The 25,359-nt window shown below is 40.4% G+C and overlaps 1 protein-coding gene across 1 annotated transcript in view; it reads right to left on the reverse strand.

Moving 5' to 3' along the window:
* Positions 1-2,114: 2,114 nt before the first annotated feature.
* MGAT5 (alpha-1,6-mannosylglycoprotein 6-beta-N-acetylglucosaminyltransferase) overlaps positions 2,115-25,359 on the reverse strand; it is a 384,608-nt gene continuing 361,363 nt past the window's right edge. Inside the window, exons 16-18 of the mRNA XM_036747575.1 lie at positions 24,809-24,883; positions 18,310-18,467; positions 2,115-2,692 (exon numbers count right to left, since the gene is read on the reverse strand). Of these exons, the coding sequence (XP_036603470.1) occupies positions 2,494-2,692; positions 18,310-18,467; positions 24,809-24,883 (432 nt within the window). The 3' untranslated portion in view covers positions 2,115-2,493. The remainder of the gene's footprint in view (positions 2,693-18,309; positions 18,468-24,808; positions 24,884-25,359) is intronic.

Consider the following 25,359-nt stretch of genomic DNA (forward strand, 5'->3'; position numbering starts at 1 on the left):
GATGGCAGTGTCAGCTAGTCTATGGGGATGGGAAAACCGGCTGGCTTCCTTTGGACTCTCCATACAATGCAGGCAGCAGGTTGTTAGTAGAATGCTGCCCTTCTCCATGTTCCCAATGTAGGTGGTGCCTGAAATGTCACAAGGAAGGGGTGCAGGGGAGTGCTTGCAGACATATCCTAATTGCCAAGGGATTTAGACAAGATCCCTCTTGGACTTGGTATAGCCCTCACCACAAGGCCCACAGAGGCAGCATCCTAAGCAAAGTCTCTCGTGTCACAAGTAAGTTGCTACTTATTTGATGTATGTCTACATTAAATGCTTCTGACAGGGATCTCTCTCCTGTGACTAATCCTGCCACATCACTGCCCATGAATGACCAGGGCTGGTAAGGTTAGGGTGTATGGAGCAGGGACAGTGAAGAAATCAATTCAAACTCTAACTCTGGGTCTTTGGCAGCCCATGCAGAGCTGAGGTCATACATTAGATGTAATTTAGGAGAAGGAATGGGGTCATAAAGGCAGAGAGAAATCAAACTTCCCAGACACAAAGGCTCATTAGTAAGGATTCCTTCCCTGTCTTGTCTCTACCAATTCTACAAACCACAGCTGTGTGCATCAACTGTACAGAAGCCAAGAGCTACCAGGGTGACCTGAGTATTTCTCAAATCTGAGAGGCAAGGATAGTCCCGTTTCTTCCTACTGAACTAGTCAAAAAGAAGAACCACTTTCTTGTTTAAAATTCTTAGAATCCCAATGAGAGATGAAAGACAGGGAAGGAACATCTGATGAGAGATATTCTCAGGGTTCATTCACCTTTGATAGAATACATTTCAATTCTTTCATCTTCCTATCAGGAGACAAATTCAACAGCAACACCCCCCCCCAAGAACCTGTCAGCTGGCCATGTGGAAACGCACAGAACTTTGTGGGACCGTAAGTTAATTCAGATAAGGAGAGAACCAGGGATCACCTTCCCTTCCTGACTCCAATGTAGAGAAGTTGGATTTTTTAGTGAAACTGATCAGCTGATCAAAACATCCAACATTGTGATATTGGGTTGAGCAGACAGAATTATTGGGTGAGGGGATTCCTAAGGCTCAAGGGGGTGAAGCCCTCCACAAAGTTATCTCTGTTCTATCTATTCACCCTTTTCTCTTGGCTTTTCAATAAGCATCTGCAAAGACCTCTGCTTGACCCACAAAACACAACAAAATACTGCTACTTGAGAACCCCGAAAAGTGAAGATTTAGGTGGCATAATTTACAGTCATTTATTCTGCTCAAGGAGCCTGTCTTGTCTTTCTTCCCTCCCTGTCCTCAGTACTGATAGACCCTAAGGAAAAATATCACCCAACCTGAAATCTTTAGTGTGCTCCAGTCTGGGAGGAGTGAGTAGAGTCTTTCTCAATGTCATAACATCACTCCTGCCTGTACGGTTTCACATCAACTACTTCCCTCAAAGCCAAAGGCTAGTAGATCATTAAGTCTTAGGGTGAGTTTTTTAGTTTCATCTTTTCTATTTTCCTTCTCCCCTCCCACTCTATCCAGTAAACTTTAGGTGAAGGGAAAGTATGGCAAAGTGGCAAGCTAACATTAATATTATTTATACAACATTGATTCCTTGTATTGTTTTATGTAGATTACTGGAGCTAAGGGGAAGAGAGATATTTCTCTTACAAAATTGCACCACCTGATGGGTTTGGGCTCTAGGCCTTTGGGCACTCCCCAAGCACTGCTATTCCCAATCCATAAAACAATGTTTTTCTCAGCTGCCTAAGCTATCTCTCTCACCTTTGCCGAAGAGATGTCTAGGTAAACTGACCGATGCCTTGGAGTGTACCATTTGGTTTTAAACAGCAAAGACTTCTGTCTGTTCTACAATTTGTAACTCTTTGGGAACCTTCTCAGCACTCCCCTCAATCTAATTCCCTGACTACAGCTGTACATCAAATTGTTGGCACTTCCTTCCCTTCCTCCACCATCCCAAACTATGCTGGAATGCTTTAGTGAAAGTAGAAGATGGGCAGCAGAAGGAAAAAAAATGCATTATTCCTTCCCTTCCTTCCCTAACCACCCCTCCCCCCCAGCCCTCCCACAAATAAATAAGTTAATGGATTTAGGAATTTTTCCCACACAAGAGTCTTCATGATCGTCTCAACTTTTTTTTAAATGAAGCATGGAACTTCATTTATTTTTACCCATGAGCAGCTAGATGGTTTTGGAAGAGTCCCACCACAGTTGCTCAATGAAGATTTTTTTAAAAATCCCGACCATGAGGAAGTCAGTCCACTGCACTGTCTCTCTCCCTCTGTTTTGTTGCCATTTAGAACTCCATTTTGTTGTTTTAACTCACTCCACCTGTAGCAAAACCAACATCTAAACTAAAAGACCAAAGAGTCCTGGCAGTTGGGGCAGTCCTTGGACCACCCTATCCCTCCCTGCCCCCAGCTAGGTTCCTTCCCAGTTGAATGAGTTGGGGCCTGGGACTTCTGCTGCTATAGGCAGTCTTGACAGAGAGCTACTTGGCCCTTGATATAATCCCTGCAAGGGCATATTCTCCTGTGCTTGGGGTGGGCTCCTGCGCAGCTGAACAGCAAAAGATCACCTTGAAACACACAATGTTTTTTCTTGTCGTCATACGAGGGCACCAGGATGTCATTGGCCAGTTCTGTGGTGTGGCATACCACCTCATACCTATAAAGGAAAGGACAGGGAGACATGGGGTTTAGATCAAGGTTGTAGCTTTTTTTGCCACTAGTGTCCTGGAGATGAAACTGTTCCCTGAAAACTGTTCCTGGATCATTTTGTTGGCTGGTTGGTGAAGTCAGAGTATTCAATATGAAGCTAGAGAACCTAGGCTCAAGTACCCGGTCTGCTGCTTACAATCTGTGTGGGTTAACCTCACTGGACCTCAGGTTTGTCATTTGTAAAAGGAGGAGTCTGGATCAGATGACCTGTTAGCAACTTTTAAACCCTAAATCCTATGGTATGGTAAGGAGCCTGGTCACAGAGCTTGCTAAAGGTCAAAGTCAACAGAACTGAACTAAAATGTTGACTATAAATGAAATTCAACATTTTGGACAACACTGCCATTTGTCTTTTGAGCCTTGTGCTGGACATTATGAGATACACAATAAGAAATACTTTGTATTAAAGACATTTTGGCTCCCCTGACCACCAGAGAGCACAGTGGGACATCCTAGAAAGCAGGAAAGAATATATTATACTTCTACTGAATATGTGAAATACAGTAAAACTTCACTTATTTGAAATCCAAAGGGGCAAAAATAATTTTGGTTTAACCACAAATGGATAGAACGACATGTACCCTGTAATCATTCACTCTGCTATCAGCCTTCTGAGTCTTTGCTCCAACTGTTCCTGAAACTTCGATGTCCTCCCTTCAGCTTTGCACCTCTCAAATTCCTGCCTTTCCTCTAAAGCCTAATTCTAAAATGCTACCTACCTCCTCCAAGAAGCCTTCCCTGATTTCCAAGGTTGGAAATTACTTTCTCCCTTGTACTTCCTGTAGTACTTCTTTTATAACTGGTGAATGAACTTAAAAGACTGTGCATTGATGCTACCTACATGTGTCCACGTGTGTGGGTTTTATTTTCCTAGAAGGCTATAAACTCCTTGAGAATAGGGAGAGTTTTTTTTTTATCTAACTTTTATATCCTTCCCTTCAGCACTGAAAACTGTCCAGACTGGGCAGTGGTTGACACATAGTAGGCACTTAATATTTTTGTTGTTCAGTTATTTCAGTTGCGTCCAACTTGTTGTGATGTTATCTGGGGTTTTCTTGGCAAAGATGCTGGAGTGGCTTGCCGTTTCCTTCTCCAGCTCATTTTACAGATGAGGAAACAGAGGCAAATAGGGTTAAGTGACTTGCCCAGGGTCACACAGCTAGTAAGTGTCTGAGGCCATATTTGAACTTAGATCTTCCTCATCCCAGGCCTGGAGCTCAATCCACTGGGCCACCTAGCTGCTCTAATTAAGATTTATTGTTTTTATATGCATACACAATACATATATGCATTATAACATAGAAATATCCTGGCATAATAGAGAGCTGATTTGGAAGCCAGGAAGTTCCAGCTCTCTTGCATGCTGGCTACGTGACCCTGGTCGAAGGGTATGTTGGTAAATGTCTAACAACATGCTCTCCCTCCAAAAATATTTAGGACACACTTTTTAGTTTAATCTTCATCATTAACACTCTATTAAGTCTAGAAAATCGACAAAACAATAAATCAAGCGTTGATGGCATTTGGTGACTTCCCAGGTGTAAATGCTCACACTGAAAATTTAACAATTGTTTTGAGCTGACTCCATTACACCCTGGATCTGGCACAAGTCACTTAGCCTCTCAATGTTCTAGGTAACTAGAAGACTACAAATTACAGAGGAGGTGCTGACCTGCTCTAATAGGCCTTTTCTCACCTGAGCATTCCCAATATAAGTGAAATCACCAGCCCAGGCCCTATTTCTAACTCTACATCATTATGACTGATCCTTTTGTGTGTATGTTGCTCATCCTGTCCCTACACCTGTCTTATAGAAATTAGTATAACCCCTTATTCCTGCTCAGGTATAGGGTGTTTGAGTTTTTCCATCTTTACTTTCAAAATGATGCCATGATGCTATGTTCCAATGTTAAGTCAACTCCATCCAAAATATCTGCCCCATGTGGCTGGGCTCCATCACACTGGAAAAGGCCAACTGCTTAGAGGAGTTAAGGGCTTTGTAAACTCACTCCCTGGAGTCCTCTACCAAGCCAAAGAAACCCTGCTCCATCAGCACGTGTTAACTAAGAGATGTAGGACAGCTTCTCAGGAGGACATCCTAGTCTCTTATCTCTAAGCTGCTGTTGCATAAAGTTGCAAGCTAGGGGCACAGAGGAAGTCTGTGACTTCTTCTGAACTTCCAACACTTACAGCCTCAGAAGGCCAGGGAGAATAAAGATCATCTATCATGAGGGGATCAGAGAGGAAGAATAGGTTCTACTGATTTCCTAAAAGGGAAAAGAATAAGTCTGAGACTCTGTGGACCATGCAAATCACAGTGGAACTCTATTAACCTCTGGGCCTGGATTTTGTTCTCTTTGTGATTGGTTCTGATGGAAAAAGAAAGCCTAGAAGCATCTCTCAACCCTGATGGTTATCCAGAGAAGAGATGTGTGAGGATGGTTAGTTTTGGTAGCTCTGAAAAACTTCCTAACTCTATCTCTTCAACCTGGCCTTCTCCCTACCAACAAGGGAAGGACCTTATGTACTGAAGAGCTGGGACTTTAGAGTTGTCTAGATTTACCCCTTTATTTTTTTTTATTTATTTTTTCGAGGTGGTAAGGCAGGGCAATTGGGGTTAAGTGACTTGCCCACGGTCACACAGCTAGTAAGTGTGTTAAGTGTCTGAGGCTGGATTTGAACTTGGGTCCTCCTGATGCCAAGGCCAGTGCTCTAGTCACTGAGCAACCTAGCTGTCCCTACCCCTTTATTTTAATAAAGAAACCAAGCCCCGAGGAAGTTAAATAACAGGCCTAAGGTTACACAGGTAATAAACAGCAGAGGTGGATCTGAATCCAAGTTTTCTGACTTGCACTCAGGCCTCTTGAATCCAGTATTTCTCTCACTATACCATATTACAATACCTTTGCCCTCAATTTGCCCAATATGTATGGAGTGAACTGGCATAGATGCAGACTCCACCAGAGAATTCAAAAGGAATAAATGACCTCTTTTCTGGGGGAGGTAGTAGCTGGAAAGAAGTGGCTTCAATGTGGAGCCCAAGGCCTGGGACCCACCTGGCAAGGTCAACATCTGCAATCAGTTCAAGGCTTAGATATAACCTGGATCCACCCTTTTAGAAACATACTTGAGGGCCAGATAATAAATCTCTCTGGGTTAAATTGAAATCTAATGGGTGGTGCCCTAAGAAATAGCTATTTTACTCAGGAAGGATTCAGTCTACTACGCTGGGGTCTCAGTATCTATGACACATCCTGCCTCAGTGTGGGATTCTTTATTAACATGGGTTTGTCTTGGACACTGTCCAAAGTAATTTAGTTGTTGGAAGTACTGGAACGACCTCACTATTTCCTGGTGTCATCCACCACCTGGTTCCATGGCTTGGAATCTGAACACAGCATTAAGAAAAAGGTTTTGGGATGAAGGTCTCACTATGAGGCCTGCTGCTTCCCAGGATTAGGCAGCTGGATTTCAAGAGCACACCCCAGACCAATGATGACAGCAAATGATAATCATGCAACCAAGATGAGTGATAACTAATAAAGATGATTACAAAGCAGTTCATATCTGTAGGGTTTGACATTATGATATGGAGAAGTTCACAGGGACAAAGGATAATAGGCAATAAATGCTTTGATAAATTTCTGCAAAGGACTCTCAGGGGAATAAGAATATATGTTCGACTAGATAACTCACCACCATCCAACCTCCCTCTTATTTATATTAGCTACTGTTTAAGAGTTCCTTGCATTTATTATCTCATGCGTCTTCCTAAGGACTCTATGATTTAACAGAGCACCTAAATCGTCACTCTGACTTTACAGATGAGGCAACTGAGGCACAGAGAGGTTAAATCACTTCACCCAAGACATCCAGAGAGTCAGGTAGAGATACATCTAGGGCCTAAGCATACTGAGCTTCCACTAGAATCCCTGCTTTTCCAGTACCTGTTACATATATGTACACATACACTCTCACATGCTCAAGCATGTTACATACACACACACACACACACACACACACACACACACACACACACACTTTCCCCTGGGGTATATATAATCTCTTCTCTGTAGCCTCTGAATACACACTCCACCCCCACCCCACCTTGGCAGTCATGATCAGAAAATCCTGTAGGGCAGAGGCCATTTTCCTGGAGCTGGGGCTTTTTGAGACAATCCAAATTTAGGCTGCCTTTAACTGATCTTAGAAAAACAAGAGTTACTCTCAAATATCTGGTTAGACCCCCGGCTTCCTAACCTGCAATACAGGAAGTGACCCAAATCACATAAACTTATCTCTTGTGCTTCTCAGTAATTTCCAAGCATGGTATGAGACTGGCTCTTATATCAACTGCTGGGAACCAGTGCCAGGAAGAGTGATACCTAGTGGTTGGAGATCGTTTTGAGTTCACCGTCCCGTGAACATACCTTCATTCACAATGTTTCCTTTGTGAAGAATGCCACATCTTTCCTCTGTTTATACAAATCTTACTTTTTCTTTTTTTTTTCTATTATATATAACTTGCTATTCATTGCATTTAAATATATAATAAAGTTATCATGGTTTTTTTTTCCCTCCTCCCTGGATGACTACCATTAGACACAAGTGAGTGTGAGTGTGTGTGCATATATGTATGTGTATGTGTATATGTGTGTATGTGTGAAACCATTCTATCTATACATACTTCTTTTTATCAGTTCTTTTTATGGATGCACATAGTGTCTTTCTTCCTATGTCTTTCATAGTTAATTTGGGTATTTATAATAGTCAAAATGACTTATTTGCTCAAAGCTGTTCTTAAAACAATATTGCTGTTATGGTATACAATGTCTTCTTGGTTCTGGTCTTCATTATTTCATGCAAGTCTTTCCATGTTTTTCTAAGATCTACTTATTCTTTTTAAAGCCTTTCTATTCTTTCACTCACTCATTCATTCCATCATTCAACAAAAGCTGCTTGAATCTTCATTGATCTCACATTCTTCTGAGTTCCCATACCACTTACAGTCTGTATGACATTGTTTAGCATTTAATTACAGATGGTAGGCCACATTGTATCAAGTTGTTTCACTGGCATTAGCCTTCCATACTAAATTCCAAACTCCTTGAGGGTGGGGATCGTAGACTTACAGAATGTGAGTTCATCTAGTTCAATCTCATTTTATAGGTCAGGTAACTGAAGTCTAAGGACTCCTTCCTCACCTCCATTCTCACTTCCTCAAGATTCCTTCGAGTTTAAGCACTTTTCATAGTAAATCTTTCTTAATCCCAATTGCTAGTGTCCTCCCTCCCTAAGTACATTGTATTAACTGCCTCAGACTTATTTATATTTTTTCTCATTTATATTTATTTGGCACATATGTACATGTGTGTATGTATACACACATACACATATCTTATATACACATGTACATACACACAGATGTATATGTGCACATATATACACAAAGAGGTATGTGTATATACACACACGCACACACACATCTCCCCTATTAGAATGTCAGGTCCTTGAGAATAGGGATGGTTGTATGGTTGTGCTGGTATTAGTTGATTAAATGACTTGGGAGTAGGTAACAAAGCTAGGGTTTGAGCCCAGGTCTACTGATTCTAAATCTAATATTCTTTCCACTAAACCTTACTGTCCAAGGTCATACAACTTGTCACAAAACATTTCTTACACTTCTTATGTATGCTTCATAGCCGATTGTGTAGAGTTTACCCTAATGTGCTTAGCTGAGGTCCATTAGCTGAGTTTTAACCCCTTGTCATTTAATAGGTTTTCCCATGCTTCAATAGCCTGTGATCTCATCAGTAGGAGGAGTCCCTTCTCTAATGGATGCCTCTGAAAGTTGCCAATGCTGAAAATCTATCCTCCTTTGGCCAATCTAGTGATGATCCTCTCTAAGTTTAGCCAGGCTGCTCCTAGGACAAGGGTATCTATGGTCTATCATTGGAATTATACTTGAAACCCTCTGGCTTGATAGAGACCGTCGGACCTTATGTTCTGTTGACCCAAGGATAGGGACTTGGACTGGAAATGTGATATCATTGGCATGAGGAAAACTTCTCTACCAGTCCAGGATGGCACCTTTTCTGAACATTTATAGTCTGACACCAGGCATTGGCAAATGAGGGCCCTGGGGTCAAATCTGGCCCCACCATTTATTTTTGTACAGCCCCAAACTAAGAATGGTTCTCTTAACTTGTAGGCCACACAATAACAGAGGGTGGACTGGGTTTGGCTCTCAGTGTATAGAACCTTGGTCTCAGAGTTTCGTGGAACTCTGAGAGGCTAAGTCACTTGCCTAGGGTCACACAGCCAGAATGTGTCGATGACAGGACTTTAATTCGGTCTTTCTGGCTCAGAAACCAGATCTCTATCCAGCATGCCACACTACCTCTCTTCTGACATAGGCTTCAAAGACTTAGAGTCACCAATATGTCATTACAATATCATTGGAAGATTTAAACAAATCACAGAATATCAGAGTTTGAAGGAACCTCAGAGGTCACCTATTTCAATCCATAGCTGTGACATGAATCCGTTGACAATATCCTGGCATCTATCCAGACTTAGAAGTCCTCCAGTATTGGGAAACTCTATGTCTAATGAGATAGCCCTTTGCTACTTCTTCCTCCAAACAATTTCTATGGTCTATCCATTTCTTCTCCATTATTATAATTAAGTTTTAGTCTGAGTCCCTGTGATCACATCTGAACCTAGACTTTGACACTTCCCTCCTTCTTAGCCTCTAGACCCTATTCCCTCCAATTTATCCTGTAATGCACGGAAATGATTGCCTTCTTTCACAATCACATTGGACCAGTTTGGACTGTCTTCAAATGACTTTCCATTGTAAAAGAGAAACTTCATCATGGACTTCAAAGCCTCCACCAATCATCTCCCCATATGCCTTCATCACTTCCTTCTTTGTGAAGTCCATGCATTCCGAGCAGACTCGCTCTTGCTGATTCCTGCTGTGCTTTTTCAGGCCACATTTCCTTCCTTGGTGTGTCTTTCCTATTTGTCTCTGCTAAATTCTGCTCAAGCCTCACTTCCTTCACAATAACTTAAATACATCATCCTGCCAGTATGGCAGAAATGCTCCTATTCTCACATGTTCCTGATTTGTACATGCTGGCATTGGAAGAAGGGACCTTAGAAACCATTCAATCCTCTGATTTCGTATATAAGAAAACCAAGGCCCAAAGGACTACAATTCAATTCTCCTTATTTCTTTTTACCATAGCAATCAAATTTCCATTAAGGACTGGTATTGAATGGGACCAGCCTGGATATTAGGTGAAAAGCTGCTACGTTAAGTTATAAACTTTGAAAGTAAGGAATTAAAATGAGATAATGTATATAAAGTAATCAGAAAAAACTTTCCTTCAATTCTTCACTTTCCACTCACTTCTTAGCCCCTTTCAATTGAGCTTCTGACTCGCTACTCAACTGAAACTTCTCTCTAAGGTGACTAAATTTCAATGGCCTTTCCTTAGTCCTCACCCTTCTTGATCTCTCTGTAGCTTTTGACCTGATTGACCACTTTCTGCATAGTCAGTCAACAGGCATTGCTTAAGCATCTACTATGTTGTTAGGTGCTGGGGCTCTAGAGACTGAAATGAAATAGTCGTCCCTTCCAAGGAGTTTACATTCTGTTGGACAATTTCTCATCCTTTAGCCTTTTTTTTTCCTTGTTTGCTTCCTACCTGTCTGACTGCTCCCTCTCTGTTGCCCTTGTGGCAGTCATCATCTATGACCCACCCCCTAAACATGGATATACCCTAGAACACTACTTTGGGCCCTTTGTTCTTCTTTCCCTATCCTATCCCTTGGTGGGCTCATCTATTTCATGAGTGATTAATCACATGGGCTCAATTATCATCATTATGCAGATGATGATATGACAGACCTTCATCTCCCTCTTGAGCCTTAGTTCCACAACACCAATGTACTTACTGGACGTTGCTATCAAGAGAGGCACTTCAACACGCATGTCCAAAATGAAATTCATTATCTTAAAATCTAATGACTGTCAGGAGGCATACACTAAATACTTGCATACACCTCAGAAACATGTTGTGGAAGCCCAGAGCAACCATCATATGCAAATCTGGTCTAATTACAAACAGTCAAATATGTCCTGCCCAATTTGGGAAGATCGTTTAGGTCTATTGATAGTCATTATGACCAATAACTCTACATTACATTAAGTAGAATAAAGTTATTTCTGACTAAGTAAATAAATCAAAACTAGTTCAGTAGCTTAATTCACCAAAGCAAAACTCTCAAAGCTTAAACGACTTCCTAAGTACTTTCTGATGAGGTCAGGACTTTGTTAGCTCTGTTTTACTCAAGTTAGAAGTAACTTTGGAATTGCATTTTTACAAATCCACTTTCTAAGTCTCTGGGTACTGAATGCTCCTGTAGTAGTCTCTGACCTTGGGCAGTACACATATAGCTATTCCTATATATGAGTGCCTATCTGTAGACAGCAAAGCTTTTGTGCAGTTGTGTGTTCACATAGACACACACATAGATATATTTATGTTACCAAAGAATATAAAGCATTAAAAGAAACTCTAATCCAAACCATACCTAAAGCAAAATTGCCCTCTATAACCTCCTTGACATACAGTTATCTTCCTGTAATAGAGAGCTCACTACTTTCTGAGGCAGTCTATTCCACATTTGGACTTCTCTAATGGTTGAAGACTTTTTTTCTCATACTGAGTCAAAATCCACCTATGCACAACTACTTATTGGCCATTTGGGACCAAATGAAATAAGTCTAACCTCTCTTATTCAAAAATATGAAGACGCGCTCATTTGTGTGCATGTATTATATCCTGGTATAGACAAAAATAGGATGGTATTATATTATTGGTATTATAGATATGTGTTTAGAGGGATTATGGGATTAATCTGGGAAGGCTTCCAAAAGAAGGTGAATCTGAAGGAGGTGAGGGGCAACAAATAATTCAATAGAGAGAAGGATGGATACCATTCTTAGATTAGAAAGTAGCCAATGGAGAGACATTTTTGGACAAGATAACATTCTTGAGAGTCTTGTGTTCTAATAACCTTTTTGAAAGCTGGTTGTTCTAGGCTAGGGTTGGGCTGTCCCACAAGGAAACTGGCATTTGCCTGGCCTAATGGAGTCACTGACCTTTTTTTAAAAAAAGTAAGATTTAGAATGGTAAGGCACAATAGAGCCACCTATCTAGACCCCCCGCCCCCCTTTATCTTACAGATGAGGGCACTTATGAGAAGAGAGGAGATAGAAGGGATTTGTCAGCACTGGAAACTTTGCCCATTGGTTTGACCTCAAATAACAGACAGTTCTGTTCTAACGAAACATATGTGGTCCTAAATAGAACTGAGTTATGCAAAATCATGCGATAAAAACCACAGAGCTTATGAAGGAAATGGAGTTAGGGGCACAACACTCAAAAATTTTGTCAGTGACACGAGCAAAAAAAGATAAGAATCTAATAAAAATGGCAGCACAGTTAAATGTTAAATGGTTAAAAAATACAAAAATACTATGCTCAGCAAACACCCCAGGATGCACGAGCAAGTTGGGCAGCCTGCAACTCCTGGCCCGAGACTGAGGGCAAGGGGAAGGGAGTGTTGTGGACCAGCTCTTCTCTATCCACAGCTCCTGCTACACCAGCAGATACACAAGAAGTATGGCATTGTACCTTGAAAAAACCCTGAAGTTTGCTTGTGGAAGGGTGTATCAGAAAGATTACAACTTTTGAGTTATTGTAAAGTGACAGTTTTCAGTATTCATGCTATTTCTTGCAAAAGGAATCGATGCAGAAGCAAACTCAAAATTTGTGTTATGCTCAAAATGTTCCCTGATACATCAATTACATTGGAACAAATTCACGCTTTTGAAACATGCTTTATAGCAGAACCGACTGGACTTCATCCGGGTCATTAAGCCTAAGACTAGTTCTGAGAGTCTTCCATGTTTAAGTGAAGCATGAAAAAGACAGATAATCCAAGGTGCTAAAATAAAGCGATGCTAGCAGTAACTAAGCTAGTAACAGTCACCTGTCATTTTAACAGAGAGAGACTTAAAAAATAAAGCTGAGAAGTCGAGTCTTTGAAGGTGCCGATTGACAGGTGGTCGACATAATGTCTGTTCCCACCTTAAATGACATTTCTACTTCTCTTAACCTTTAATCAAAGAAGCCTCACCACTTTGCAAAAAACAGGCCTTGATTCCACTGGCATTTCTCTGTGCCTCTACATCCTATCAATTTTTATGTTCCTAGAAGAGAAAAAACTTGTTTACTGACCTGTAGTTAGACTTATTCAGGGTTCTCTCATCTCCCACATTGAATTATTTGGAAGGAAGAAGAATTAAGTACTTATGTGAGGATGAACATGGGCAAGGCATCCTTGAGAAATAATAAAATGTGCCCCCCCATACCAGAGAAAGTCTAAGCTTCTCATGATCAGAGGCTTTGACTTAATACTTCTTTGCTCCCCTGAAGTGCCTAGAAGAGTGTTTTACACAGAGTACATGAAATAATAAGTACTGCTGAAAGACTGATATGAAACACCTATGGTGCCTGTACTCATGGAAAGTAGTGAGGGGCTTGTTATTATAGGATGTTTAGTAGTGTTGGAATTACTGAATTCATTAGCCACTATGAATTTGGAGGCAGTAGGTTGCACCGAAAAATATATGCTAATAGGTTTGGAGTTTGAGGATATGAGTTCAAATCCTGCCTCCGACTCTTAATGTCTATGTGAATGTGGGCAAGTCACATATCCTCCCTGGGCCTTCGTTTCTTCATCTGTAAAATAAAGAGGTTGGACTAAATGAGCTCTTAGGTCCCTTCCAGCTCTAAATCAACGATCTTGTTATTAAACTATATTGTACAATGGCCCACAATAGCAGGGTTAATTTGCCCCTGAGGAAAAGGAGACCCTAAGAATTTGAAAATGACTTGTAACTGAACCAGGAAAGAATGTAAGAAATGCCTGGGCTGCCAAACCAATTCAGAGAAGGAAAAAAAAAAGAAAGGAGCCAGTTTAGAAGAAATAATTGCCTATGAATATGGATGTGCTGAGATTACCTGCATTCAGAGGAAGTCCTCAAAAGAATCTGTAGATAACTTGGTGCAACAACACTATCAGCATTTACCAATGCACGAATAAGTTATTCAAAAAGGGCTCATTTGGACAGAGAATTCATTTAAAACAGCTTTATCACAAACATTAGCATTCATTTCAATCTTTTAACAAACACAGAAACAGGGCTGGCCCCATCCACAGAGTCCCAGCCCAGCTGGCTTGCCTACCACTAGATCCCTCCCATCACTGAGTCTGCTGGCTACAAAGTTGGATATTGGTCCCTGAATTGCAATAATAATGGACCTTCTGGGAGAATAAGACAAATACCGCTCTGCTGGGACCTTTCTGTCCCTTTCTCTTGCTTTCCTCTTTGCTGACTTAGGATAATTATGGCGATGGGTAGAAGGGGGTTGCTATCTTCAGGAAGACACCCTTGTGGATAAGATGTAAAGGCAAGAGAGCCAGAAAGAGGAGTACAGGCAACTGGGGAGATAGGAACTTCTGAGGTGTTTCCCCTCATGGGGCTGGTGGCACTGAAAGGCAGATGTCCTTACAGTCTGTGCCATGAGAAGAAAGGGAGTAGAATGGGGCTGCAAAGCTTGGAGGGAGGGAGATGGGACAGGGAGTCAGTGAGAAAGAGGAAGGAAGGAGGGAGGGAGGGAGAGAGAGAGAGGGAGGAAAAGACAGAAGGAAAGAGGGGGGAAGAGAGAGGGAGGGAGACAGGACAGGGAGTTAGTGAGAAAGAGGAAGGGGAAGAGAGAGGAAAAGACAGAAGGAGGGAGGGGGGAAGAGAGAGGGAGGAGGGAAGACAAGGGAGAAAGACAGGACAGGGAGTTAGTGAGGAAGAGAAGCGGGGGGGGGGGGGGAGAGGGGGAGGGAGGGAAGGAGAGAGAGAGAGAGAGAGAGAGAGAGAGAGAGAGAGAGAGAGAGAGAGAGAGAGACAGAGACAGAGAGAGGGAGGAAAAGACAGAAGGAAAGAGGGGGGAAGAGAGAGGGAGGGAGACAGGACAGGGAGTTAGTGAGGAAGAGAAGCGGGGGGGGGGAGAGAGGGGGAGGGAGAGAAAGAGAGAGGGGGGGGAGATAGGACAGGAAGTTAGTGAGGAAGAGAAGGGTGGGGAGAGAGAGAGGGAAAGACAGAAGGAGGGAGGGAGGAAGAGAGAAAGAGGGGGACAAGAATATTTTCTTCCAGTTTTGTTGGCATATGAACCAACTGAAAATTCCCACCCACCCACATCAGAGCTGATAGCCTCTAATACAAGTTTTCCACGTGTTACAAATGAGTAGAGCAAGGGAAGAAGGTAACGTGGCACAGTGAAAACACTACCACAGTAGGAGCCAGGGGACTTAGATTTAAAAGTCCTACCTTGAACTTATGTTTGAAACATGGAAGCAATTTGGGACTTCTGCTTCTTTTTTTATCTGTGACATTTCAATAAACTGTCAAGTCCTGTTGTTTTTTAACTCAGCTGCTTCTTTTATAGCCCTGCCCCGCTCCATGCCCCCTAAAAACAACCAACTAAATTCAGATCTTCATTACTTCTCACCTGGACTAATGCACTGTATTTCCAACTGGAGGGACTAGTCGCTCACCTCTCCTATTCATTCTACACATGTTCTCTCCTAAAGTATCTTGTATTTACCTACTTTGTATGTATTTGTATTTATTAGTTTTATATTTGCACTCTTTATATATACTTGCTGTCTTACCATGATAATGTAAGTTCATTTCAAGGAGGGATCGTTTTATTCTTTGTATTTATATACAGCACTATGTACGATGCCTGACATATACATAATAGGGACTTAATACGTACTTGTTGACTAATTTCTGCCAAACTAATCTTCGTGCTACACAGTTGTGGATCATGATACTTTGTTTAAAAACATTCAGTTGCTTTCATCTGCATGCTAGATAAATTCCAAATTTTTAAGCCTCTCTGCCATCTGGCCCCAAACTACCTCTCCAGATCAAGCAATCAGTAAACATTTAATAAGTGCCTACCATGTGCCAGGCCTTGGGCTAAGCTCTGGGGATACAAAAAGAAAAAAGGCAAAAGAGTGCCTGCCCTCAAGATGCTTTCAATCTAAGGGAGGAACTTACAATCTAATGATCTTATACTTTTCCCTTGCATATATCCTATACTCTGTCCAAAATGGAAGAGTCACTCCTCCTTAGACATCTCAAATTTCACCACTTCTGTGCTTTTGCTTATGCTGTTCCTTATACCTATTCCGTCTTCTAATATCTCTAATTACTGCAACTCTGTGCCTCAGGGCTTCAGCTCTTCCAGGAAGTTCTCTAATCCCCCTCTCTGGTTTTCTTTCTCTTCTCTGGATTACCAACGATTGTATACACCTCTTTGTACATTTGTATCATTATACTTTGTATCATGCTATTTACATATTTAAGCTCCCTAACAGCTACTTGAGTGCTGGAGCTTCTCATTTATCTTTGTATTCCTGCAGCGCTCTGTACACAGTAGGTGCTTAACAGATACTTGGGGAATTTAAGTAACTAACTAAAGGAGAAAATTCATGATTTATACATGTTTGTTGAAAGTCTTTCCTTTGTTGCTTGTGTAGTGTGCACTTGCCTGTCTGCCTACATCAACATTTATTTCCACTGTAGACTCTGAGAGGGAAGAAACAGTGCTTGGCTTCTATCATTCTTAGTATAGTGCCTAGCACAGGCCCCCAAGTATTCAATGAATGTACCTGGATGAAGAAATCCTTTGTATGATGTGATGACTCAAGAGACATGCTGAAAAGGAGTCAAAGGTTGGTCATTTCAGGGACTTGATAACGGCAGAAGTGGTGTCTGACATACTCATTCTCATTGCCTAAAATACCTTAACCCCTAGCAGAGGCCCCAGGGAATATTAAACAAACTCACAACATACATAATTCATCAGCCTTTGCCCAAAGAACGGGGGCGGGGGGCAGGGGGGGGGGGAGGGGGAGGGGAATGGGATTGAACTGATTTCTTCTGACTCATGGGGTTTTTTTTCTTTTGGTCAAAACAGAAAATAGCTTTTTATTCTTTGATCCATTATACAAAGAAAGGAAAAAAACAGCATCACCCAAATCTCTGCTCAAAAGAACTTTCCTAGAGGTGAAGATGCTTTGCATTCTTCCTTTAAAAAACAAAACAACAAGAAAAAAGTGTTCTAACACTGGAGTTTCATGAGATTTGCAGGACAAATGACAGAAAGAGAACTGTTTTAAGACAGGAAATGTAAAACAGTCTTAACTTTATGAGTCTTAACTTTACTTGATTATTTAAATTTCCCCTTAAATGCTGTGTGATGACAGACAATGTGGACTGGCGATCTGTAATAGTGATCATAATACTTTATTATTTATAGGCAATTTTTCTAGTGGAGAGGGAAGTCTTTGTTTTGTTTTTTTTTTTTTGCAGGGGGGAAGGCAGGGCAATTGGGGTTAAGTGACTTGCCCAAGGTCACACAGCTAGTAAGTGTATCAAGTGTCTGAGGTTGGATTTGAACTCAGGTCCTCCTGACTCCAGGGCCAGTGGAGAGGAAGTCTTATTAATGGTAATAAGGATAAAAAGTGTTACTGACTAAGCAATCCTTATCTAGGGAGAGATGAATTAGACCCCAGAGATAGAGTTTTGATACTGGGGGTGTGGGTGGGGGAGAGGAATGAGTCACAGAGTAGAAGCAATTCCACTAGAGGTTCCAAGTGTGACATTCGTTCGTTCATTCAGCAAATATTTATTAAGTGCCTACTGAGTACAGAGTACTATATGCTCTTGAGCTAGGGGAAACACAAGCCTTAGCTAACACCTAGAAACACATCAATTCAGCAGAAACCACAATAATGGAATAAAAATATATGCAAGGGAGGTAGGCATGTAGATAGAAGCCAGAGATGGATGTGGGATATTTTCTGGACTCCCCTTTCCCTTCCTTAAAGTCTGAGGTCCCTGAACTTTTTGGTTAGTCACATCTTTTTGAAATTTGCTCTATTTTGATCTGATGGTTATTTGGAAGCTGACTGCTGGCAAAAGCCTCATCTCCTGTTTTATATTCATGAATCCTCATCTATATTGTCTCCCACAGTTCAGATTGAAAAACATTAACAAATTGAAAACAATGTCCATGATCTCGACCTCTAGCAAGGCAAATAAAAACAATCACAAAGCAGAGACTGTCACTAAGCTGCATAAGAATGGTACATGACTTCATCTCAGAAAACAATAAAAAGTAGCTATTTTTGGGATGATGGTAGAAATCATACAGTTCTCTCCTCCCACTCTCCTCCTTCGCTCAACAGTACAGAACTAGGGATCAGAAGGTACTCACGGCTCTAAACCGAACCTGGACATGAAAGGAGATATTTGTTCAAAGGATAAGTAACCGAACTGGTGGGCCTGGCTACACATGCAGCTGGCACATCACTCCCATCGATAGGCAGAGGCTAGCTCCTCTGCTTGGCACTTACTTCAGCACGTCCTTGTCCTTGTTGAGGTGTTGGAAGAAGGAAGGCTCACAGATGAGTTGGTTTTCTTGGCAGACTTGTTTGCATGATTTCCCAGGTTCAGAGAGTTTCACCTGCAGAGCACTAAGTGGTGGCCACATAACTTGCCCATGACAGAAATCCTATAACAACAATTAAGCAATGAGTTAAGGCTCAGCTCAAATGTCACCTTTTCTGGGATGGACAGAAATGATCTTTCCCTACTTAGAACTCTCTGTACTTGTCTTATGCATTGAACAATATTCTATTTTATTCAATAAACATACATGTCACCTCCCCCCTTAGAATGAAAGCTACTTCAAGGCAGAGACTGAATCTTATTTACCTTTGTAACTATCAGCACCTAGGATAGTGACTTACAGTTAGATTTTAATAAACATTGGCTGAGGGAAAGAAGGAAGAAATCAATCAATCAGTAAACACTTATTAAACGTCAATTTGTACTAAAAGAAACACAAAAAATGTAGATGAGATGATCTTTCAAGAAGACTGCAATCTAGAAAGGGCAAATTGCTCTACTAAAGGTTATTTGGATAATGAAACAACTCTGAATGTTGTTCCATTGACTCTTCGTGACCCCATTTGGGGTTTTCTTTGCAAAGATAACTGGAGTGCTTTGCCATTTCTTTTTCCAGCTCATTGTACAGATGAGGAAATTGAAGCAAACAGGGTTAAGTGACTTACCCAGGGTCACACAGCTAATATCTGAGGCCAGGCTTGTCCTCCTAACTCCAGACCTAGCAATCTATCCTCTGTACCGTCTATCTGTCCTGCACTCCTCTGAAAGTGGATGATTTAGTAACTTCAACAGATTTATTTATTACAACGAAGGTACTTAAAACCCAATCACTAGCCAAAAGCTGTAACAGATTGCACTAAAGAATCATGTTATCTACCTTTGAAAGCAAAGGCAAGACCACATCTTCCTTTTCTATTTGTTAGCCTCTTACTCTGCATGAAGGAGATTAGGACTTCACCTGTGAGGCCAACCTGAGTGAAAACTGATAACTGTTAGTACTCAGTCTTGAAGATAAATCACAGAGTTTATCTCTTTAAACATCACAGATAAGAGAGAATTTAGGAGAGAATGGTATCTCTGTCTTTGGGGAGGAGGCCAGACAGATCTCAGGCCCAAAGGCCCCTTATCTACAACCTATACTGTAGGTGTGGAAGGAGGGAAACCATGAAAATAAGTGAGAGTGGGGAGAAAGATTCTGCTTTTGTCCAGGAAAGGGAATGGAGAGAAGAGTTAACACTTCACCGCTCTTTGCTAGGGATATACTAACACAGGCTTTGTGGAGCAAACATAGCAAGAGGCACTCTTTGGAATCTTATATCTGCTTCAAGCATAGGAGACTGTTACTGTCTCCTAATTCCAGAACAAAAGGAAATGTCCCTAGACTTAAACTGCAAGATCATATACCTAGTGTTTTTTCTTCTAAAGTAAATTTAAAAAAACATAACAAGCCTTTATTTTCTCTTATTCCTACCTTCTCCCACCCTGCAAAAAATAAATAAAAATAAAAAATCCTTGTAATAAATGTTCCTAGTCAAACAGAACAAATTCCCATGAGGTAGGTAGCATATTTCATCATCAGTCCTCTGGAGTCATGGTAGATCATTGTGTTGATACAAGTTTTTAAGTCTTTCAAAGTTGTTAGTTTTTTTTTTTTACAATGTTGTTATAGTTTAAATTGTTCTCTTGTTTTTGTTCATTTCATTTTGCATCAGTTCATCTTAATCTTCTCAAGTTTTTCTGAAAATATCCCTTTTGTCATTTCTTACGGTACAATAGTAGACTGTGACAGTCTTATACCATAATTTGTTCAGCCACTCCCAAACTGATGAGCACCCCTCCACCTAATTAATGTTAATGAATCAAGGATCACTCCTTGAATCAAGGATCAGTAGTTCAATAAAATGGGACAGTTAAGTCTAATTCTGCCCTCTTCCCCTCGCTTTTAAGGCACACTGGAAGATTTGTCAATCATCCCCATGGGATCATCCATCTTTCTTCAAGTATGATTGGAAAAAGGAAAAATGGGGGCATGCCCTTTTGAGTGATTCCCCCAGCCAACAGGAAGGCCTGTTAGTAAATAGAGACCATATAAATGAAAGCCTACTTTACTTGTGAAGCACAAGCTTCCTTGGAGAAAGACTATTAAAAGTGAAGGTTTCATTTTCACATTACAGGAATGAAGCAATGGCGAGAGCCTGAGGCCAGCAGACCTGGGTCCGAGGACTGGCTTTAGCTGATTGTATGCTTTTTTACCATGTTCTGGTTTTCTCACTGTGAAGTGGAACTATCACCTACCCAACATCATTTATCACCAGATTGCAAAAGGAGTAAAACCAAAATGTCCTTGTGATATAAGATATGGAATCAGCGCCTTTGATATTCTAGGGCTTTTTTTTTTTTTTTAAAGTAAGACATTCTAGCTAACAGCAGCTCCAGGTCCCACTCTGAAGCAGCTTTCACATCAGACTCTGATCTTTCTAGACCTCCAGGTTCCTTATCTAGAAAATGAGAAGATTGGAAAAGGTCATCTCTAAGCTCTTTACCAATACTAATGGTCTATGAACCTGTGTAATAAAGCTAAAGAGTCTGTTTGGAACGTGTGATGCTAAGTTCCTACCTAATGCTATTTCAGCCAGTTACTCAATTTATACCAAGAGTGAACTTTCTCACCTCTTGAGTCCTATTCAGTGATATTGATGAGAGCTATTTATTAATCAATGAAGTATTGAATAATTACAGGTGACAGGAGAAGCAATATTCCAGAGCAAATGACCTCTGTGAGCAACTAGTCAAACCTAGCAATAATGCAAATTTCATCATAACAAGGGTTACAAGATAAATTTGAGTTAGCAATTTATACACAATTCCCAGCATGCTGTGACACTGTTGACAAGTGTCAATAAGTCATAGCCCTCTCAATTCTTTTCCAGCAGTGGGAAGGGTTTGTATTGTCTCATCTATGTTCTTTTGTCAGTTCCCCTTTGTCATCAATGGTACACTGAAATGACAAGTCAGGGTTTGGATACCATCAGTTTTCGAGGATCAGTGCTAACAAATGATCGCTGTGGGAATTAAACCTTTGTAAGCTTTGTATCAGCACCACACTGTAACCAACTGAGCCAAGACGTACGCTTGAAAGTTATTTCATCTAACATGTGCTAGGTAGGTAACCAGGGGGTGTATCATCTTGCCCTCAGACTCTTAATTTATTCTTTGGTAAAATGGGGTTAATAATACTCATACTACCTACCTCCTAAGATTATTTTGTGGATAGTGCTTTCTAATTGTTAAAAAGCCATATAAATGTATATCTCTATCATCATCATCATCATCATCGTTATTCCTACATGTCTGAAACCATTAGGTTGAGAAATTTGATTTGTTAAATCTTCAACCTTTCTCTCTCCTTCTCTACCCACCAGATAACAAGAAAAGGATCAGATTTTTTTTAACAGGCTTGTTCTTATGCCTACACTGGTATATTGATCATCGATGGCCCTCAATGAAAGTCTTTTTCTATTTAGGCCAATTGTAAGGTTGGCAACCTTGGTCACTGTTAACTCTTTCAAGCCACTAAAATGCTATTAAATAGCATTTCAATTCATTTGAATATTTAATCAAATAATTTACTGCTAATTAATGCTGGTAATGACCGCAAAAAATTACTTTAAAGATATTCACTATAAATCAAGGATGACAAAGAATCATAAATATATTAATTTAATAAATAAATCTTCATTATTAATTATTCCATTACAAAGGCCTGCCACACTATTTGACTTTAAGGAAATGCCTGTTTTTTTTTTCTTGATAGAGGGAATATTAAAACATTGATAGAAAGTAACCAAACTCTTGATCTTGGATAACAGGGATTTTCACCATGGCACTAACTCCCTTAGTTCTCAAGAAAGAGACCAGAGAACTGATTTTAAAACAGGATTCACTTTAAATCAAGTACAGTAAGGGAGAAAATAAGGTGAAGCTTCATGATGTTCCTAGTGATAGAACTTCTTCCCCACTGGTCCCTCACCTGAGTCTATTAGGTTTGGGTGGCATTTGGTCTATCCTGCCCAGCTACATTCTCATGCCTGACCAGTGTTGTTAATTATGATTTGCTCTGGACCAGGGTGAGCAATGATAGGTAACCTTGAAATAGGTCTTGGAGCAAAGTAGAACTAATAGTAAAACATGTGCCATGCAGCTCACAGCTTCCAACACTGTAGCTCAATTTAATTAAAACTGCACTGGGATTTTATAGCTCAGGGTTACATGAGCCCTTTATCTTCCAGTCACCTCCTCAGGGTACAAAGCTTTCCTAGGGGTTCATGAGTCTGCATGTTTCTGTCTGTCTCCATCTTCATCCCTCTTTACAGTTTTAAGAAATTATGACTTTTTTTTTCTAGTAATAGGACAACTTCCAACTGAAGCTCCAACATACCCTGGCCTATTTTTGATTATTCAAGGGCTGATTATCCCATTTGTAAATAAGAGTTTTTGGTTTTCTCCCTCCCCCTCCTGCTGTTTTACTTGGGGCACTATGGTTCTACCAGGAGGCTACTTGGGGAAGGGTTGGGAGGGTGGTTTCCTTCTAGTCTCTAGGCTATAGGAATCGAGTCAATAACTACGTGAATGATATTTCAAGGTTTCCCCTGGTTTTAGCACTGTCACTAATGTAAGAAAAATAAGAATATTGGAACTATTACCCCAAGTCAGTCCAATGCTCCATAAAACTACAAATGGACAGTATTTGGAAAACGTAGCATGGGATGGTAGAAACATCATTGGATTGCTTGGTTCCAATCCTGTCTCAGATATTTACTAGCTATGTGATCATGGGCCAATCATGTAATTTCTCAGTCTCAGTTTTCTCATTTTAAAAATAGGAATAATCATATCTACATTATCTTAAAGTTCTATATAAATGAGTTATGATTATTCAGTCTCTGCCAATGGCTAATATGAGGGTATGGTTGTCCCCTTTTTTATAAAAATCATAAAGTTAAGGATATGTCCCACTTTTCTTTAGTAACCTGTTCTAGAATTAGATCTAAATCCATTTTAGAACCCATTCAGAATGTTGTCTAAACTGAATTCAAATTCCATGCTTGACTTGCACCATTAATAATTACTCAAGTTACTATCTGTTATATAAGATAGAACTTGCTTTTATTTGTCTTCAGAAAAAAATCCTCAGCTAAGTTTCAAAGGACAACACAATAGTGCCATAATTCTGGAATCTGGTAAATAAATCCATATTCACTTGACCCGATTTATGTTAGGCAGAACCCATAGGAGGTCTCACCTCAATCCTCGTCTTTCTGTAGGTGCTTAATGAACACTTGCTGGCTGACTGAGGGATTCTAACCTTCTTAACTCTTTAACAGAATCACATGGAGCATTAAATTTGAGAGTGGTCTTGAAAGATAATCTGGATCAGACTCCTGTCCCCTTCCTCTTTTAGTCTGGAAAATTACTCCATTATCTAGGGCCCATGTTTTCTAGTCTTTCCTCCACCTACATACTCTCCTGCAGTAGCTCCTTCTGCTGTCCTTATGTGATAATGATGATGATGTTAAAGGTCTAAAAACTTGAAAGTTTAAAAAGTGCTTTACAAATATTATCTCATTTTATCCTCACAACAGCTCTGGGCAGTAGGTATTATTAATGCTCCCTCCATTTTACACATAAGGAAACTGTGGCACAGTAAAATGTCCTGCCCAGGGAAACACAGCTAGTAAGTATTTGTGACAAGATTTGAACTCAGATTTCTTGTCTCCAAATCCAGTACTATATCCACTGCATCATCTAGCTACTTTTATGAACAACAAAAAAGTTTGTCATTTTCTTAAATGTTCCCATTTTGATTTTCCCTCTTTAAGACAGGCAACACTTTAAGGCAGGAGATCTTGTTAACTCATTTTAAAAAATAAATATTTTGATAATTGTATTCAGTATAATTGGTCTCCTTCGTAATCTTATGGTTTTTATTTTGTTCAATTAAAAATAGGATTCTGAGAAGGGGTCTATAGACTTTACCAGACTGCCAAAGGGGTCTAGGCCCCACAAAAATAGTTAAGAATCCCAGCTCTAAGACTAGGAGTCTTGGCAGAGAAGACGCTGACCTCCATTGGTAGAGACAATGTCCTCATGTAGGTTTCCCTCTCCCAGTGAAAGGACAGGTACAGGTGCAGCCCCAGTCCCTATCCCTTCTACAGACATTGTTGAAAAAAAACCAACCCTCACAATGTGGGAAAAATCACCTGTTTAGATAATTACCAGAAAACTCACTTTTAGCTTCAATAAACCATCCATTCATTTTCTTTGGCCATTAGAGCAGCAAGAGAATCACCAGCATGTTTTCTTTGCTCTTCTTGAAAACCCTGTACTTGAGGTTATATGAAACAGAACAACTAACAGGAAAGAGATGTTTCTAAAGAGACTTACCTGTTTCTCAATAAATGCATTCATCCTTTGCAACATCCCTTCACATGTGAACTCATATGGCATGTAAGGTTCAATCTGTTGAAATAAGACACATTATTTCTATGTAGAAGGAGGACACTACTCACTGGTTTTTCCACTGAATGGGCAGTAAGCTCAGGTTTAATTATGTCTATCAATTGTTGCTTTTGACACGACAGTTATGATCTTTTAAAGAAGATTCATGATTTTTGTCCATTTCAGAGCCTTAATAAAAACTAAGCTCTAAACTGAGCAACCAGGGAAACTAATTCTATTGTTCCCACTCCAGAAGCCCTAATAAGTCCTACATGTCCAGGACAGAGGGACAAATTCTCGTGGCTCCAACCAAGTCCTTGTAGTTTTTACATTACACCCTGATGCCTAATCTGTAGGATAGAGAATTGGACCAACCCTATATTGGAAACCCTTGGCCTATCAACAATGCTACAATAAAACTGGATCAAACTTGGGTTTCCTTACTTTCCATGGTCTTGCACTAGTACATTACGCTGCCCATGAAATGTCCTTAAGCT

This window comes from Trichosurus vulpecula, chromosome 2 (assembly GCF_011100635.1).
Source record: "Trichosurus vulpecula isolate mTriVul1 chromosome 2, mTriVul1.pri, whole genome shotgun sequence".
Classification (NCBI taxonomy): Eukaryota; Metazoa; Chordata; class Mammalia; order Diprotodontia; family Phalangeridae; genus Trichosurus; species Trichosurus vulpecula.